Source organism: Lepidochelys kempii, chromosome 9 (genome assembly GCF_965140285.1).
Source record: "Lepidochelys kempii isolate rLepKem1 chromosome 9, rLepKem1.hap1, whole genome shotgun sequence".
NCBI lineage: Eukaryota > Metazoa > Chordata > Testudines > Cheloniidae > Lepidochelys > Lepidochelys kempii.
In genome coordinates, this window is record NC_136388.1 from 62,734,221 (window position 1) to 62,754,342 (window position 20,122).

At 41.3% G+C, this 20,122-nt stretch overlaps 1 protein-coding gene across 3 annotated transcripts in view; it reads left to right on the forward strand.

Moving 5' to 3' along the window:
- The window catches only part of LOC140917577 (H(+)/Cl(-) exchange transporter 5), a 93,367-nt gene that overhangs the window by 33,886 nt on the left and 39,359 nt on the right, over positions 1-20,122 (forward strand). For all 3 annotated transcript variants that reach the window (XM_073360704.2, XM_073360705.2, XM_073360702.2), the window contains exon 2: positions 6,901-7,053. In XM_073360704.2, the coding sequence (XP_073216805.1) occupies positions 6,918-7,053 (136 nt within the window). In that variant the 5' untranslated portion in view covers positions 6,901-6,917. The remainder of the gene's footprint in view (positions 1-6,900; positions 7,054-20,122) is intronic.

A 20,122-nucleotide genomic window follows, 5' to 3' on the forward strand; every position in this document is an offset into this window, starting at 1 on the left:
TTCTAACTATTTGCAGTTAGAACAGATTTCTGTATTGTTGATATTTTCCTTCTTAGTGTTTGCACAGGGTTTTCAAGTAATTTTCCTAACTATTTGTGATACAATATACATATCCACTTTAAGAGGCGGTGTGAGCTTTGAGATGAGGGAGCAAGAGGAGAACACAGGATTCAGGGATGAGCCAAACTGAGGGGTGGAAGGAGGGGGGTGAATCAAGAATTCCTTGTTAGGTGCTCTGATGGCTGATTGGTTTGGAAACTTACATTTGAATTGTCTTGGACTATAAGAAAAGTACTGTCTCTCTAATTATCTGGATTTTCAAGTGAAGAGAACCGTAGGTGGTGAACTGTCACTCCTTTCCCCACCAGAAGAATGTCTTATGAAAGCAGCTGATCAGGATTAGAATTGTTCAGTTCTCTTGAAAAACATTTATCTTCTCTGGCATAATTTCTGTGTACTAGCTCTGGAGCCAAAGTCAAACCTTCTATCAGATGGAGGAAATGTGTGTTGGGAGCTGCATTTGAAATGTTCGTAGTCAGTAGAACTGTTTCAACATATTCCTTTGTTTAGAGCATTGGCCCTTTAAGGTTGGCTTTACAGAAGTGGATTGACCGGTGTGAGCTTGAATTGGCAGTTACTTCACTCAACCATATCAAACAGCTCTGTTGGGATTCTGGTACAGAAATAAAAGGAGTACCAGCCCTCAGACTGAGGTGGCAGCTGGAGTAAAACAGTTGAGTAGGGATGGGAAACAAATTCATTTCAGCGCTTGGCACATGACTAAGTATGAAATGGGAAGGAGAAAGAGATTGGGAGTCCCGGGAATTGTTTTTGATTTAACCACGTCCCTTTGAGTACTTTTAACATCACAATGAAGACAGAAAAGGACTAGAACATCATTCTGGAAGTGCAAATTCCTATTGTGCAGTACTCAGTCTAGCTTTGTTATTATGGTTCCTATCTTCTGAGTCACTTCCAGCCACCAGAAGGGCGGATCTGCTTGGGTTTTTAATCCAGAGCTTCAGTACTATGGTTGATCGAGATGGAGAAAATGGCATCTGGTGGCTGAAAGAGGTGGAAGAGGCTGATTGGAGAGTCTCTAGGAAGATGGCTTCTCCTTGGCTAGGCCAGCAATCTTTTGGTATGTATGTCCACCATGGGGCATGAGGGAAAGCCAAGTTGTATCTCTTCCAGTGATTTTTTTCTACCTTCTGCCATAAAGGAGCTATAATTTTTATGTTTGGGGTATATGGATTTGTGGAGGGGGGAAGGAGGAGCAGCTCTCATGTCTGGTCACGAGGTCATTATGTAGGGACAAAGCATGTGAACACACTTCTTTTGTGCACAGTAGGGCCCAGGAAGCTTAGTTTGGAAACTTAAGGTTTGTCTACACTGCAATTAAAAACCCACAGCTGGCCCCTGCCAGATGACTTGGGCTAAGAGGCTGTTTAACTGCGGTGTCGATGTTCAGGTTTGGGCTTCAGCCTGAGCTCTAGGGCCCTGCGAGGGGGGAGAGTTGCAGAGCTTGGGCTGCAGCCCAGGCCCAAATATCTACAACATAATTAAACAGCCCCTTAGCCCGAGCCTGAGTCAGCTGGCACGGGTCAGCTGCGGGTGTCTTTTGCAGTGTAGACATAGCCTTATTGCTCACCTGTGAGGGAGTAGTCTCTCAAAATAAGGCAAAAAACAAGCATGGTGGTTTAGTTTCAACAACCTTCTGCTGTATTTTCTGTAACTGGGGACTTCAAGATCCATCACTGAAAGAAGAGTTCAATTGTATTTTATAGTAAATGTTAAGTCAGCTGCTTGCTTCTATACAAAACTGCTGAGCATGCACGGTGGCTGTTGCACAGCATTTATTATTGGACTATCAGGAAGTTTTCTTATGCAGTGTCAGTGAATGGGAGCAATTCAGCTATGAGCCACATGTACACATCTAAAGACAGGATAGTTCATATCCAAGTCTCTTATAGCATGAGTTCAATAGCTGTTCAAAAGGTACGAGTAAGTTCTTGTGGCTCCAGGGATTGATGTTCGACAGCTAAAATTCTAAATAACAAGAATGATGATAGAGAAGAGGAGCAATCCATAGGCTGCAGCCATTGGTTGAAAGATCGGTACCAGTCCACTCAAAGCTATTCTCAGAGCTATCAGAAGAACAAGGAGTGTACATTTTCTAGTGTAATATTCTGGGAGGTGTATTTAATTAGCATAAATTACATGGTATGAATTTCAGACAAAATTGTCGAACAATAGGAATTTTTGTGTTATGTGGTGGAACACAGAAACATACATGGCTGCTCTTGGAGGCATCTGGCCTTTTGCTTTCATCCTTAGACACAGGGCGAGTTGCTTTGTGTTCGGGAAGCACAAGGCTTTCTGTAAACATTGAGATTACATTTGATAGCTAGAAGCTTGGGATAGAGTCATAGAAGTGTAGGACTGGAAGAGACCTCAGTAGGTCTTCTAGTCCAGTCCCCTGCACTCAAGGCAGAACTATGTAATAACTAGACCATTCCTGATGTTTGTCTGGTGTTTGTCTAAACTGTTCTTAAAAACCTCCAATGACAGATTGCACAACCTCCCTAGACAATTTGTTCGAGTGCTTAACCAGCTTGACAGTTAAGAAGTTTTTCCTACTGTCAAACCTAAACGTCCCTTGCTGCAGTTTAAGCCCATTCCTTCTTGTCCTATCCTTAGAGGTTAAGGAGAACAATTTTTCACCCTTCTCCTTGTAACAAACAACCTTCTATGTACTTGAAAACTGTTATCATGTACACACACCCCCTCCCCCAGTCTCCTCCAGATTTAAACAAACCCAGTTTTTTTCAACCTTCCCTCACAAGTCATGTTTTTTAGACCTTTATTCCTTTCTGTTGCTTCATCTGGACTTTCTCCACTTTGTCCGCATCTTTCCTAAAATGTAGCACCCAGAGCTGGGGACACTCCTCCAGTTCAGGCCTTAGCAGTGCAGAATAGAGTGGAAGAATTATTTCTTGTGTCTTGCTTACAACACTTCTGCCTTCTAAAGCACTTGCAACCCTTTCCAGCTTTGTATCGTCCGCAAACTTAAGTGTATTTTTTATGCCATTGTCTAAATCATTGATGCAGATATTGAATAGAACTGGACCCAGGACTGATCCCTGCAGAACCCCTCTCAATATGTCCTTCCAGCTTGACTGTGAACCACTGATAACTACGCTCTGGGAACAATTTTACAACCATTTGGGATACTCATTTTTCATACTTATAAGTCACTTAACAGAAGTTAAAAATAATACTTCTCCAAAAAACATATGTACAAGAAATGAAAATCTCATTAAATGGGGACCTGGATAGTTAGAAGAATGAGTCTTTGACCTCAAGGTTATTTGGCTGTCTCCCAGGGCAGTTGATAGACATTTCTCTATCTCAGCTGTCAGATGGCCTGTTTGAAACAAGCTGATATTTCATAGTCCATTTCATGGTGGCTAGATAGCCACATAATACAGCCGTCACTAGAGTTGTCCCCTTGCCAGCAGGCTTATTAGAGACCTATGCAGACTGCAATGTTCTTCCCACGGGGTGGTTCCTGCAGATCAGAGATGAATCTCACTGGCAGAGATTAGTGTCGGGACATCTACGCTCCAGTCTGTGCTGTACCTTTTCTTTGAGTACATAGGACCTCAGCTTTCAGAAGGCTATTAGTTCAGCACCTTTACCACCAAGAAATTAATGTCTTTTTTTTTTTTTTATAAAGTTCTTCACATTTACATCATCCTAGTTGAGGCTCTTGATGTCTTGCTTCTAAGAAGTAAGGGACATACGTACAGGGTTCGCTTCGCTTATCCCATGTATGCAGCCTCTACTGGCTTGAAACATGTCAGCTCTTAAAGAACAACAACAGTGCAGATCCTATTTGGTCAGGAAATAGAGTTCCGTATCTGGTGGAAAATAATATATCCAAAAAGTATTTCTGAAGTAAACACTGTGCCACATGAGGATTCCACTTGATTAACATTAGACTTTATTTTACTGTGTTGTAAATCTTTTGGCCAGAGGGAATACACAACAGGCCACAAATCTTCAACAAGTAACTTTCAGTTACTTGGATAAAATAAACCTTAAAGCCAACCTCCACTATGCACTTATATAAAGTACTGGAAGTTGTTCCATCTGTGGGCTTTCAGAGGGCTATGAATATGAAGGCACTCTATGCATTAGGTTAGGGTTAGAGTACAGCTGCTTAGTGTCTGTACTGAACATTGGGTTCAGCTAAAGTGAATGTACCCATAGCATTTTCTCTTCTCTTGCACTCTGCATCAGTTTAATGTGTTTAAAGTTTAAACACGGTTTAAAGGCTAACCAATGTACTGTGTTTTTAGGGGTATTTTTCTGAGAGGAGAAGTTTGTCATCTTATTGTGCAACGCCAGGATTGTTTTCCTTAATGGTAGGAAATTATTTTGCAGAACATAATCCATGCTGTTTGGGAGTGCTGTTTTTCCTAAAATAAGGCTGAGCTGCATATCTGGTGATGTGGCAGACAGGCCTCGGGGACAGGCGAACTCAGCATAGGCGTGCAGTAGTGCCATTCTGCCAGCATTTGCAATGGGAATCGCCTTCTAGTATGTACTCCCTTGGGAGCCATTTCTGCTGGGCTTACAGCACCTTTATGCAGTTGGAGCAGCATGAAGGATTCACAATGGAAGAAAGAATCCAGCTTTGTAAATGCAAACGCTGGAGAGAAGAAAAGCCCAACATCTATTTTTCATGTTAGAGCGGTTAATGAGCAACATGTTGCATTGTTCTCCTTTTACAAAAGGATTACCATCTAGGGAGGTGGAGGTAGAGTTTATTCAGGAAAATTACTGGCAAATGAGTTATTTTGCTGTCTTCCCTGTCCGGAAATACCAGGCTGAGGAACCCACTATCTTTCACCTGCTGATAACAGTACTGGTTTGTTAACCCCTCTTTGCGTGGGAATGTTCAGCAGCCATGTGCGGCTTCTGAGTTACAGTGCAAATGTTCCTTGTTATCCTAGCCAGAACTTTGAAAATGAAATACACTGTGTATTAACTTCTTCTGCTGAGCTTTCTGATTCAGATGAAGTGATGGGTTTAGGATTCTGTAAATGATTATGGGCAATACAGAAATTCTAGAGCTAGTTCAAAGACATTTGGCTGTTTCAAGAAAATTTTTTTGCCGTATATCAGCTCTGTAGCCTTGATTAAAAACCATTCTGACATGACTGCTTACCAGGCTTTTTAAAATCCTTCTCTGATCTGTTGTGTACTTCATGCATTACCTTTTAAATCCCACTACATGACTATATGTGGATTTTAACCCCACCTACTTCAGGATTTGAACTCATGATTTTAGGGGAATTTAATATTTAATTTTGATATGTAGAGCGCTGGGTGGCTGCAGTTTCTTGAATTAGGTGGATGTGTGTAATATCTTGATTTTTGTTGTTGAAGTTGGTTCCCTCTGAGTTTGGAGAGGGGGTGTGATGTTTTCAAAATCAATTTTAAAAACATGAGCATTTTAGTATTACACTTTCATGGCATCTCTACAAGTAACCAGGGTGGATTGATTTAAATTAGCAATTGATTTTAATCTTGTTTTGCATTTGTGCTATTTTGTTGGTTTTCGAAAGAGAGGCTTAGTCTCTTTGGTTAAAACATGTTGACATATAAGCAAATGTAGCCTTTACACTAAATTTGGTTCTTTTTCCTAACTAGGAGGGTATATGATATCTATGCACATTTATTTAAAGCTGTATAATAGCTTAACATACATTTATTCAGATTCTTCATTTTTTGGCTAGAAAATGAATGATGCATCACAACATTACTAAATGATTTTTTTTACTCATCATTTGTCATGCTACATTTGGATGGTAACTGATATTCAATTCAAAATGCATAATAACAGCATTTTCAAACGGTTTTTAATAGCTAAAATAAAACTACCTCAAATGTACTGGATACAGAAACATGTTTCTATCAACATGTTTTGTATTTAAAACCGATTGATTAAACACAAGTATTAATGGTTAGTGAATTGAACTGATTGTTTACAGTCACTGTGAATTGAACTGATTGTTTACAGTCACTGTGTCCTTTAAAATTTTAGAATGAGTAGGTCTCATCCATTCGCATCTCATTTTTCTTTGTAGGGTGGAAAAGGAAAACAAGCTTTTCTGCTTTTTCAGTTCCCAGTCTGTTTCTCAACTTTGAGAACCAGTCATTGAACTGAACGAGTGAAACTAAAATGAAGAGAATATTGTCTCTGCACCTGCACAAAGGGCTATTGCTGTTGAGAGTTGGTTTAGCACTTTACAAAACTCTGGTTCGTAGCCAGTGACTTCCACCAGTTCAGTGGTTTGACTTTCTTTTGAACTTTGGCAGCAGACTTGTAGTGCTTGAATATTGCTTTTAATTTAATTTATTTAATAGATGATAGTAAGTTTAGGCTTTAATAGGTTGTTATAATTTCAAATTTTATATTAAATAATTCATTTGTAAAGAGATTTAAATCCACTGATTTTTATGCACCTTGCAGATAACTCTTTGAAATGCTGTCCTCTTATTTTATGTAACTAAATCACTGTTTCTGGCCCATATGATAGCATGGAATATATCACAGGAACAACAGCTTGTAAATGTGGAAAATCCGGTCTGGTCCCTGGGCTAGAACAAGCAGCTGTCATACTTCATGTAGGCTTGCCATATTGAAAAAGTAAATCTGTTACCTCCCTTCCTGTGTGTAGGATACTAGGTCTACCATTTTATTCCATTCAGCTAGTCAGACTGGATTAGCACATAGTCAGACATCAATTACTGTGGCATGTAGGTGTACACATTGGTGTCTTCAACCTTATACTATAGAAACTATCTTTGTTTTCCCTTCCATTCTAGGTTCAGAGGCTGTAGCCATGAATAATAAAGGCTTTCGGCGAGGGAGTTTCCAGAGCAGTACCAGTGATGAAGACATGGTGGAGATAGCAGGAGGAGCTCTGGATTTCTCCATCACAGATGATGATCCCCCGCTGGATAGAGAGATGTTGGGAGGTAATGCTCATGTTGCCATCTCCATTAAATTCTTCATCACTACAATCTTTATGTAGATTTCAGGTTAATGTGTACTACTTCGTTTGACTGTCGCAAGAGCCGGTTTCTTGATGGAGTGACCAGGTTGTTGTGTAAGGGCCATATGCTTTGCTGTCACACTCCTATTGTGACCTCAACACAATTCTCTACACTGCAGTATTTTCATCTGGGTGGCTTTCTGTACAGGCTGCTGGAGTACCATATAGCAGCCAAGTGTGCACTCACCTGCTTCCATTGGCTTCTGTCACTATAAGTAAACAGTGATTGAATTAGGACTTAGGTGCAGCACAAAGTAGAAGTAGCCGAGTGTTTCTTTAAAAGAGAAGGTAAGAGAGACTACAGAAGGTAGACTAGTGACTATTGGTAGGAAAGAAGCCAGGGCATCTCCCTATCACAGTAAATGATCTAATCCTGGCTGTGCACATGTAGTAAATTGTCATACAGGGGAAAGGTTTCAGAGTAACAGCCGTGTTAGTCTGTATTTGCAAAAAGAAAAGGAGTACTTGTGGCACCTTAGAGTGGATGCATCCGATGAAGTGAGCTGTAGCTCACGAAAGCTCATGCTCAAATTGGTTAGTCTCTAAGGTGCCACAAGTACTCCTTTTCTTTTTGCGAATACAGGGGAAAGTATTTTCTCTTCTCAATATATTTTTCTGTTTGCATGATCGTTTAGTATATACAATAAATTAGCCTGCACTCTTTTTCTGTGTCTTCAAGGACTTGTTGCCTCCCCAGAGTCCTTTATAGGCACTTCACATGTTACCAGGGCAAGCAAGCAATTAATCGGTGGCTTGAGGCAGCCTGGTGTATGAATAAAAGCAAACATGATCCTTGGGACAGTTATGGCCCAGAAGCTCTATTACTCATAATTATTCAGCCCCCATTCAAAGATCTTGGCAGCCCTTCTTTAAAATGCAGCTAATATTTGAGGCACTCTTCAATATCAGCAAAGCCGTCTGCTTTGGTTTACTGTTCTGTATATGATGAAAATTGGGAAGTTCCCATCTATCTTGTTCAACTGATAAGTACAATGTACCTTTCACCCAAGGTGAAGTGACTCTTTGAAAGAGTTTGCATGTAGTCTGCATTGCTACAGTGCAGCCACTTCTGTAAATAGATAAAGGTGTTTTGAGGTTCATCGATTTATAGAATGTGGAATAATGATCAAGGAGAAGAGGGACCCTGTCTATAGGGGACTTGTTAGAGAGAGCACTTAAAATCCTCTTGGGACCTCCATACCAAAAAGATGTGCACAAATTGGAGGGGAATTAGCGAAGAGCCACAAAAATGATAAAGTGGATGAAGAGACTTGAAAGATCAAATTCAATATATCTTGACTGGTCAAAAGCTAAAGGAAATGGGGTATAATGGCCTATAAGTATTTAAAGGGGCAAAATGGTAGGGAGGGAGAGGAATTGTTAAGGATAGTTGACTGGGATGTAAGTAAGAGTAGGGAGCCTGAGCCAAGGAAAATTTAAGTTCTTCAGAAAATATCTGAACATGGAAATCTATTAGCTTGTACAATCCCCGTTCCTGATATCTTTTAAAACTGGGCTGAACAAAGGACTCGAATACAACTGTAGGGACCATACTGATACTGACTAGAGGGATTGTCTAGATCAGTGACTTCCAAACTTTTCCAGTCATGTCTTCCTTTTAGACCATAAAGATTTTCCATTACCTCCTCCCACGGGGACATAAGATTGGCCATACTAGATTAGATCCAGGGACTGTCTAGCCAGTACCTTATGTCCGACAGTGGCCAGCATCAGATGTTTCAGGGGAAGGTTTAAAAATCCCACAGTAGGCAGATATAGCGTAATCTGCCCTATGAAGATTTCAAAATCATTCCTAATACACTTAAACTCTGAAGCATGAGATGTTACATTCCTTCCAAAACTTGTATTATCTATAATTCTGGATACTCTTGTTTCCTATGTAAATATTCAGTCCATCTTTTAATCTTGCTAAATTCTTTGTCTCTAACACACAGTGGCAATGAGTTCTATAGTCCATGCATTGTGTGAAAAAGTATTCCATTTTATGTTTTGAATTTGCCACCTTTAATTTAATTGAATGGCCCCTTCATTTTTGTTGCAAGACTGGAAGAATAGAAAGTGTTTGATGCACCACCTCTGTACCGTCCATTATTTTATTTACTTTTATCATGGCTCCTCTTATCTCCTTACTAAGGTAAACAATGCCATTTCTTTCAAGCACTCTTCATATAAATATTTCAATGTCTCTAATCATTCTTGTCACTTCTCTGAATCTTTCCTAATTCTGCCATATCCTTGGAATTATCAGAATAGAATTCCAGGAGAAGGTGTACTATTAATTTATATGATGGCATTATATTTTCCATATTCTCAATCTTGTTCTGTAATCTTCAATCCCCAGTTCCTTACCCCACAAATAAATACCTAGCTCTTATATCACACTCTTCATCAGTAGATCTCAGTGTTTTACAGTGGTTCCTTCTGATCTTAGGGTTTGTCTACATTACCTGCTGGATCGATGGGCAGCGATAAATCCAGCGGGGGTTGATTTATTGCATATAGTCTACACCTGATAAATCGACCGCCGAGCGCTCTCCCATCGACTCCGGTACTCCACCGGGGTGAGAGGTGCAGGCAGAGTCGACAGGAGAGCGTCAGCTGTCGACTTACCGCAGTGAAGTAACAGCACGTTACTGTCCTTCAAGGTGGATATGCACATTTATCATGCAACATAGACTTCATCTCACCCACTGGTGTAGAACTATAATATCTTACTATACAGTAACTTTGTCTTTTATTTTTGAGTGTCAGACTACCAGACATGTCAGTTTTCAAAAGCATCAGAAATGACGTGGAATAAAAACTCAGGCTATCAAATTTGCTTTAAGGACTATATTAGATGCACTTTTGGTAATGTGTACAGAATTTTAAAATATAAAATTTTCTACCAAGGTTGGCTGTGGATTTATAGGTACCTTTAACTGATTACTAACATTTACAGACCAGCATATTTTGCCAATGGACTTGTAAACACTGCTTCTTTCTTATATCTGGGGTGCTGTTCCATCTATGGCAATACTTGGATTTCAGCAGATTTCAAAAATGAGTAACTCTTTTTAACTACCTCTTGAAGAGCTAATTGAATGCCTCTCAATTATATTCTGTCCAGTTAGGTCCAATTCAGAAAAAAGAAGGTAGCAGGAATAAAAATATTTTAATGCTTGAGATGCATTAATATTCTGAGCGGCTTTTTTCCCCTTTGCTTTCCTGCACACAGACAGAGATGGTCAGCTGTAACTACTGGGTTTTTTGTTTTTTTTTTTCCCCACTTAAAGGAGTTGGCTTTTACACAAACCACAACTGGGTGGAAAACCACACAAGAGATCCATAGATGGTTAATGGAAACACTTTAAAGAGGGCGTCACTGAGATGTACATTTGCTTAGAGCTTGGGATTAACTTTAAAATGTCCTTTAATGTTTCCAAAATGTTTTTCTTAGCGAGCCTTTTCCTCTCCTTCCATGTGTCCCAGATTGAGCAGTATCTGGTGTTTTCGCTGTGTGCTGATACTTTCCTCAACTCATTTTGCCCATTGTGCATCTCCCATGTACCAATGTATGGCAGCACAGGGGGAAGTGGATAAATTGTGTTCTCTTCTTCGATCTCTTAATAAATAAACAAAAACAAAAAAAACAAAGAAAGCCAGTCCATGGAGCAGCTGTCTGGGTACCCAAACAGCAGTATGGCCAAATTCCTTGGGATTTTTCCTGGCTAATGTCCCTTTTAGAATTGGGCAGGAAACCACATTAAAGTATGCTATGAAACTTTTAATGCAAGACAGAATGGTCCATGTGGACACTTAGTGCATGGCAGGCTAATGTGAGGTGGATTTAAATCCCGGCCTGCTGCAAACTAAGTGGTGTTGTTTTTGTGTAGACAGGTCCAAAGGGTGTGGTGAGAAATCTTATGATATTTTGATAACCATACATAAAAGTAAACTGCATAGTAGATACAGGAAAGATATTTAGTAACAGGGCCATCTTCAGGCAGCAGCAGAAGTACCTCCCCTTGTTCTGCTTTTTGTTACATCTGTCAGATAATCTAGACCTTGATTTCCTCACTCTTCCCACTGTCGGGCACTTCTTCCCTATTAAATAAATAAGCATTTTTTTAATTCATGGAATCCAGTCTGCACTGACCTCATGTTTGATGGTAGCCAAATTCTTCAGAATGATAAAATTGTATTGTTGTTAACTCTTACCATTTTACTGAGAGTCTTATAATTGGAAGAACATAAGAGCTGCCATATTGGACCAGATCATATATTCTTGCCCGGTATCCTATCTCTGGCAGTGGCTGGTACCAGAGCTTCTTGGGGAGTGTGCTGAATAGGGCAACTCTAGAATGATCCACCTGTGTATTCCCTTCCCAGCTTCTGGTAGAGAGGTTTAGGGTCTCCCCATGTGTGGGGTTGCGTCCCTGACCATCTTGGCTAATAGCCATTGATGGATCTATCCTCCGTGAACTTCTGTAGTTCTTTTTTGAACCCAGTTATGCTTTTGGCCTTCACAACATCCCGTGGCAATGAGTTCCACAGGTTAGTTGTACGTAGTGTTGTTCATCTTCATCTTGTTCGTATTAAATCTGCTGCCCATTGATTTCATTGGGTGACCCCTGGTTTTTGTATTGTGTGAAAGGGTAAATAGCACTTCGCTATCACTTTTTCCACACCATTCATTATTCTAGACCTCTCATATCTGCCTTTAATCAACTGTTTTCAGATGAACAGCCCTCATCTTTTTAGTCTCTCCTTCTTTGATAGTCCTTGTTGCCCTTCTCTGAACCTTTTGTATTTCTTCTACATTTTTTTTGAGCTGGGGCGACCAGATCTGGCCACAGTATTCAAGATGTGAGTGTACCATGGATTTGTATAGTGGAATTACAATATTTTCTGTCTCAATTGCTATCCCTTTCCTAATAGTTGCTAACATCCTGTTAGCCTTTTAGAATGCTGCCGCCCGTTGAGCAGTTGTTTTCAGAGAACTATCTGTGCTGATTCCCAAGATCTCTTTCATGCGTGATTACTGCTAATTTAAACCCTTTGTATATGTATAGTTGGGATTGTTTTTCCTTTTTGCATTTCTTTGCACTTATCAATGTTGAATTTCATCTGCCAGTTTTGTTGCTCATTGAGGAGGAGTTGTAGCCATGTCAGTCCCAGGATATTAGAGAGACAAGGTGGGTGAGGCAGTATCTTTGATTGAACCACCTTCTGCTGGTGAGAGAGACAAGCTTTCGAGCTCCTCGGAGCTCTTCTTCAGGTCTGGGAAAGGTACTCAGAGTGTCGCAGCTAAATACAAGATTGAACAGATAGTTTAGCATAAGTAGTTAAGGGACCATTCAAGGTGAAGTGGCCAGTTAACACACCCTAGTCATAGCACAAAAAGGGGGGTTCGTGGGTTACAGATCGTTGTAATAACCCATAAATCCAGTGTCTTTATTAAGACCATGATTTTTAGTGTCTAACAAAGTTATAGCCTTGTGTCTCATTTTGTTGCCCAGTCACCTGGTTCTGTGAGATCCCTCTGTAGGTCCCTGAGTCTGCTTTGGACTTAACTGTCTTTAATTATTTCGTATGGTGACAAGTATCGGGGGTAGCTGTGTTAGCCTGTATCCACAAAAACAACAAGGAGTCTGGTGGCACCTTAAAGACTAACAGATTTATTTGAGCATAAGCTTTTGTGCATCTGAAGAAGTGGGGTTTTTACCCATGAAAGCTTATGCTTAAATAAATCTGTTAGTCTTTAAGGTGCCACCAGAATCCTTAGAAAGAAAAGGAGTACTTGTGGCATCTTAGAGACTAAGCAATTTATTTGAGCATAAGCTTTCGTGAGCTACAGCTCACTTCATCGGATGCATACTGTGGAAACTGCAGAAGACATTATATACACAGAGACCATGAAACAATACCTCCTCCCACCCCACTCTCCTGCTGGTAATAGCTTATCTAAAGTGATCACTCTCCTTACAATGTGTATGATAATCAAGGTGGGCCATTTCCAACACAAATCCGGGTTTTCTCATCCCCCCCCTTCCAAAAACCACACACACAAACTCACTCTCCTGCTGGTAATAGCTTATCCAAAGTGACCACTCTCCCTACAATGTGCATGATAATCAAGGTGGGCCATTTCCAGCAGAAATCCAGGTCTTCTCATCCTCCCCTACCCTCCCCCCCCAACAAACTCACTCTCCTGCTGGTAATAGCTCATCCAAACTGACCACTCTCCTTATAATGTGCACGGTAATCAAGGTGGTCCATTTCCAGCACAAATCCAGGTCTTCTCACCCCCCCCCCCCCACACACACATTCACTCTCCTGCTGGTAATAGCTCATCCAAACTGACCACTCTCCTTACAATGTGTATGATAATCAAGGTGGGCCATTTCTAGCATAAATCCAAGTTTAACCAGAATGTCTGGGGGGGGGCGGGGTAGGAAAAAACAAGGGGAAATAGGCTACCTTGCATAATGACTTAGCCACTCCCAGTCTTTATTTAAGCCTAAATTAATAGTATCCAATTTGCAAATGAATTCCAATTCAGCAGTTTCTCGCTGGAGTCTGGATTTGAAGTTTTTTTGTTGTAAGATAGCGACCTTCATGTCTGTAATTGCGTGACCAGAGAGATTGAAATGTTCTCCGACTGGTTTATGAATGTTATAATTCTTGACATCTGATTTGTGTCCATTTATTCTTTTACGTAGAGACTGTCCAGTTTGACCAATGTACATGGCAGAGGGGCATTGCTGGCACATGATGGCATATATCACATTGGTGGATGTGCAGGTGAACGAGCCTCTGATAGTGTAGCTGATGTTATTAGGCCCTGTGATGGTGTCCCCTGAATAGATATGTGGGCACAGTTGGCAACTGGCTTTGTTGCAAGGATAGGTTCCTGGGTTAGTGGTTCTGTTGTGTGGTATGTGGTTGTTGGTGAGTATTTGCTTCAGGTTGGGAGGCTGTCTGTAGGCAAGGACTGGCCTGTCTCCCAAGATTTGTGAGAGTGTTGGGTCATCCTTCAGGATAGGTTGTAGATCCTTAATAATGCGTTGGAGGGTTTTAGTTGGGGGCTGAAGGTGACGGCTAGTGGTGTTCTGTTGTTTTAATTATTTTGTATTACCTGCAAACTTTGCCACTTCACTGTTCACTCCCTCTTTCAGATCATTAATAATTACGTTGAACAGTACTGATCTCTGTGGGGGCTTTGCTGTTCACCTCTCTCCATTGTGAAAACTGATAATTTATTCCTACCTTTTGTTTTCTATCTTTCAATCGGTTACTGATCCATGAGAGGAACTTCCCTCTTATCCCAGGGCTACGTAATTTTCTTAAGAGCTTTTGATGAGGGACCTTGTCGAAGGCTTTCTGAAAATCCAAGTACACTATATTGACTGGATCACTCTCATCCACATGCTTATTGACTCCCTCAAAGAATTGTAATAAACTGATGTGGCATGACTTCCTTTACAAAAGCTATGTTGACTCTTCCTGGACATAAAGAAGAGGAGTACTTGTGGCACCTTAGAGACTAACCAATTTATTTGAGCATAAGCTTTCGTGAGCTACAGATCACTTCATTGGATACATTCAGTGGAAAATACTTCTGTTCTTTACAATAGTTTCTTCCAGTTTGTCTGGTACTGAAGTTAAGCTTATCGGCCTGTAGTTTCCAGGATCGCCTGTGGAGCCCTTTTTAAAAATTAGCGTTACATTAACTACCTTTCAGTCATCTAGTACAGAGACTGTTTTCAGTAACATAGGTTACATGCCACTGCCAAGTTATGCAGTTTCGAATATGAGTTCCTTCAGAACTCTTGGGTGAATAGCATCTGGTCCTGGTGAGCTGCTGTTGTTCAGTTTAATCAGTTGTTCTAAAACGCTCTTCTTATTGACATATATATTTGGGACAGTACTTCGGATTTGTCGCCTAAATAGAATAGCTCTGATGTGGCATGCTCTGCACTGAAGATCGATGTGAAGAGCTCAGTTAGCTTCTTTGCAATGGCCTTGTCTTCCTTGAGTGTTGCTTTAGCACCTTTTGTCAGTTAGTGGCTTCTCTTTCACCAGCAGAAGTTGGTCCAATAAAAAGATATTACATCACCCACCTTGTTTCTCTAATATTCTGGGACCAACACAGGTATGATGACGCTGCAAACAACAATGAAACAGAACAGAAAGGCAGTTATGTTGCTGTGAAAAGGCAGAACTGAAATGGAATGTTTCTTTCCCACAGGTTTCAAAGGGAGGAAACATTCAATACTGAGTTGTTTCTGCAGCAAGATTCAGCAAGTATTTAATATTTATGGAGGAGAAAGTGGGTAAATGCAGTTTTGTTCTCAGTTGGTCCTTGTACGGAGTTAATGGGGATGGTAAACGTAATTGTCTAAGTTTATGCAAATATTTGCAATTTGCCTGGAAGGGTACTCAATTGTCCTCTTCCCTATTTAATTAATAAGAAAATTTACTTTCCATCTGTTTCATCGTTTTATGGAAACATGACTGCTTCTATGAGGAAAGCTCAATGGGATCAATCACTTACAGTGAAATATTGAAGCTTCCATAGGTATATCTTTAATATTAGTTTTGGATGTGTGTATATAACATGAAAATATAGGACACTTAATGTGGTATAAATGCGGTGTTAGCACTCATTTGGTATGACCTGACTGGAGCATTGAATGACTTTTAACTGCTTATTTTCTAGCATTTTGTAGCTTGTGTAGATGGGATGAGGAGTTTAGCAACTTTAACTCTAGGCCAGGATAGCACATACAATACATCTGTGCATAGAAACTATGTGCATTTATTTATATATTCCACCAATAATATATCAATATAATTATTTGGGGAAACATATAAATAATAAATGCACGTGGTTTTCATGAAACTACCTAGGTTCTTGTATAACCATTGCTACAGGAAATCAGGTGCTAAGATACTAATAAGAAATCTTAAATATGGACTGTGTTGTTAACATGGAAAGAAATAAAGCAGTCACCAAGAGGGGATTTTAAATATTTTGGTGATTGTTAACCTTACTAGCTTGTCCACTGAATTCAGGATTTTTTTTGTTTGGGAATACAGTAAGATGTTTGGGCACCAGGTATATAACCTACCCTCTAAAACTGCAACAGCAGCACATACCTGTGTGAGCTAGGAGTCTTAATAATTGAAACTCTCTCTTAGCAAACATCCACTTGCAGATCGTGGAGAATGTGGCAATATGCTTGGAATCGAGCAGTGGTGATTATAATATACTTACCCTGAATTCTGTGCTGGCTGCCTGTAAAGCGATGAACTGTTGTGTTTTAAAGCTTCTTAATTTAGAATCTAACTGGTGTATCTTCTCTGATACTACATGTCTTTTTAGGGGTCTACTATTGCAAATTACATTGGCAAGTAATGAGATTTTTTGCTATGGCAGTTCCTATGGTGAAGAACTTATCCCAAATATCTGCTTTAGGTCATCCTTCCCCTTTCTTTTATACATATAAAAACACTGGAATCACCTTTCTCTCCCCCCCCCCCCCCGAGGCGTTTTAGTTATATGTAGGACCTACACTAATTATCACATTTATTATTTAATTTGCAATACTGAATTGGAACAAGGCATTTCTAGCAGTTTTTAAAGGCAAGTTTACATCTGAGGCCTAAACATCTTGATGAAAAAAACAAAACAACTTGAGTTCAAAATGTTTCAGAAATAGAATACTGTTATGAGCTGGTCAAAACCTTGTTATGGGTTGCGTTAAACCTCTTTAAGCAGATGTGTGAATGAGACCTCCATTTAAATCCATCGTAAGAGGCAGGGGCCACACCTAAAACAAAGTCTAATAATCTGCCCCAAACTAGCACCAGGTGGGCAAACTGTTTTCCTGGGTATAGTTACCAGATGGGTAGGTGTGAGAGAACACACACACACTGAGAACAGGCTGGGAGAGAGAGCCTGGAGGAACAGCTGAAAGCATGTGGCTGCTCTGGAAGAAACTGAGGGAGTTTTTTGGGTTGGGATGTAGGCTGAAAAGACTGCTCTTGGTGCTGTGAGCTAAAGAAGGGCTAGTCTACACTACACAGTTAGGTTGACATAACGCTGCTTATGTCGACTTAATTATGTCAGTGTCTACACTACAGCCTTCCTCCCGCGGATGTAAGTGCCCTACTACACCGACATAATAACTACTTCTCCACGAGAAGTGTAAGGCGTATCTTAGTGTAGTTAGGGCAACACAGTGTCTGTGTAGACCCTGCATCCCTTACCTGGGCTTTTAGCTGTCTTGTCCATTTCACAGCAGGAGCTGCTGTGAGATTGACAAGAAAGCCTGGCTGCTAGAGAACCAGCTCCCCTGGAGAGCTGGGCGACTGGACCCCTCTCCCTGGTGGCTTCCCCCAGCAGCCCTGCCTGGGAGCTGGGGCCAGAAGCCCCAGCCACTTCAGTGAACTGTGAAATTGACAAGGCTGCCCAGCTCCCAGCAGGGAGCAGGCGCTGGGGTTGAGAAGCAGGGGCAGCTGGACCCTAATCCCCAGGGGTGAGAAGCTCTGGGTGGCTTCCCTTGGCTCCTGGTGGGGAGCAGGGGTGGGGGCAGCCAAATGGGAGCCCCAAAGCCTGTGTGGCAGCCGGGCTCCCAGCAGGGAGTTGCCAGTGGAGCTGAGAGACCAGGCTCTCCGCTCCCCCACATGGCCCTTCTTAGGTCGGTGGAAGCGCTCCTGGTGAGGATGCGTACCACTGATCCAAGGAGGAGAGCATGGACCTGCACCACTGCAGTAATTACTGCGGTGGCTGCAAGTCGACTTAATGTAGGTCTACTTACATTTCTAGTGTCAACATACCCAAAGCTGTTTCCTGCTCCTAAGTTCCATCTGTGTTCAGAGAGTCAGGACTTTGCATGTTCTTTTGTAAACAAGCAAAACTGCGTCAGCGAAATACCTGGCAATCACCAATTTCCACTCCCACCCACAAAGCCCCAAACTTTGACTAACCACTCAGGTTGCAAAAGGGCAGAAAATCTGTTACTTTGTCCGATTTAAGGTTTCTAATGCTGCACTAGCTATGTCACCAAGAAGTGATTCAGTGATTATATAGTTACTCTGACTGCAGTTCTGTGACCTGAGTGAATCCTGTAACTTCCAATTTGGACTTTTGCCCAGGACTAAAGAGAAATGAGCCACATTCTCCTTGATTACCCACTCTGACAGTGAAGTTATGCCTGAACTGTAACTTCTACATTTGTTCTTCAGAAGAACCCACAGACACATTCATCCCATTGTGCCAAATTCTAACAGCGTTTCTCACACCATGTGGCAAGTCTAATTAATCTAAGCTGTTGTTCGCACCCTGGCAGCTGTGCTAACCTGGCATGGAGAGGGTTAGATTTGGAATGCTACATATTTCTGTCTGCCTCTAATACTCCATTCGTCTTGCCTCCCTAAGTGCTGGATGAATCCAGAAGACAGCAATGTGGATTTTAATCTTAACCCTTTGGCTAATGGTGATTGTTGCAGCCTCCTGGGACAGGGCAGTAGAATGCAGCTTTTCTTTGATGTCTTCCAAGGGGATGCACTGACAGTGTTATGCTCTGTTTATCGGTACATGAGTCAGCATGAGATTGCCCATGCCAGATGTGAAACTAGATCTAGTAGCTTTGGTTTGATTCATTAGTTTGCATGTGAAACGCCAGCAGCTCTCTGTCGCTGTACACTAGTCTATTGGCTCTGTTCTCATAAGCTTGTTGGAATAGTGATGCAATCATGCTGTGTTTGAGTAGGAAATCTGAGGATGTGACATGAGTGCACTTGGGACACAGACATGCCTGTTCACTTAAAAAAACAAAAACAAATAAACAAAAAACCCTAGTGCCTTGATGGTCTGTATTAGGTTGCTGAGGAGGAAAGATGGGATTTTTCCATGGTTTGGAGGGTTGCTCGCTTTTCAGTGGGAGAAAATTGGTCTTTAAGGTGGGCTGCTGTTAAATTTTGAGCCCCCCAAGAGTTTCGGAGAGAGGCTTATATGGATAACAAGAATTTCCAGAATGATAATAGCAAGGAATTCTGAAAGGGATATAAATCCTGCTGCAGGTAATAAGTTCCAAATTCTAATGGGGGTTAGGAAGAAATTTCCCCTGCAAGCAGATTATTTCATCAATGGCCTTCCGCAAGTCTTCTTGCACTTTCCTCTGAAGCAACTGGTGCCAGCTGTTGCTGGAAACAGGGCACTGGACTAGATGGATCTCCTGGTCTGATTCAGTATCTAAGGGTGAAATCCTGACCCCTTAGACATCAGTGGCAAAACTCCCATCGACTACAGTAGGGCCAGGATTTCACCCTGAGTTTCTTCAGTGGTTTGGGGAATATAACTACAGTACCTTCCTGAAATAGAATGTATCCAACTGTGTGCAGATATGGTCGCCCCATCTCAAAAAAGATATATTAGAATTGGAAAAGGTTCAGAAAAGGGCAACAAAAATGATTAGGGACATGGAACAGTTTCCGTATTGGGAGAAAGACTGGGACTTTTCAGCTTGGAAAAGAGATGACTAAGGGTATGTCTACACTACGAAATTAGGTCGAATTTATAGAAGTCAGTTTTTTAGAAATTGTTTTTAAATAGTCGATAGTGTGTGTCCCCACGCAAAATGCTCTAAGTGCATTAAGTGCATTAACTCGGCAGAGTGCTTCCACAGTACTGAGGCTAGCGTCGACTTCCGGAGTGTTGCACTGTGGGTAGCTATCCCACAGTTCCTGCAGTCTCCGCTGCCCATTGGAATTCTGGGTTGAGATCCCAATGCCTGATGGGGCAAAAAACTTTGTCGCGGGTGGTTCTGGGTACATGTCATGAGGCCCTCCTTCCTTCCCTCCCTCCCTCTGAAAGCAACGGCAGACAATCGTTTCGCACCTTTTTTCCTGAGTTACCTGTGCAGACGCCATGCCACGGCAAGCATGGAGCCCGCTCAGCTCACTGTCACCGTATGTCTCCT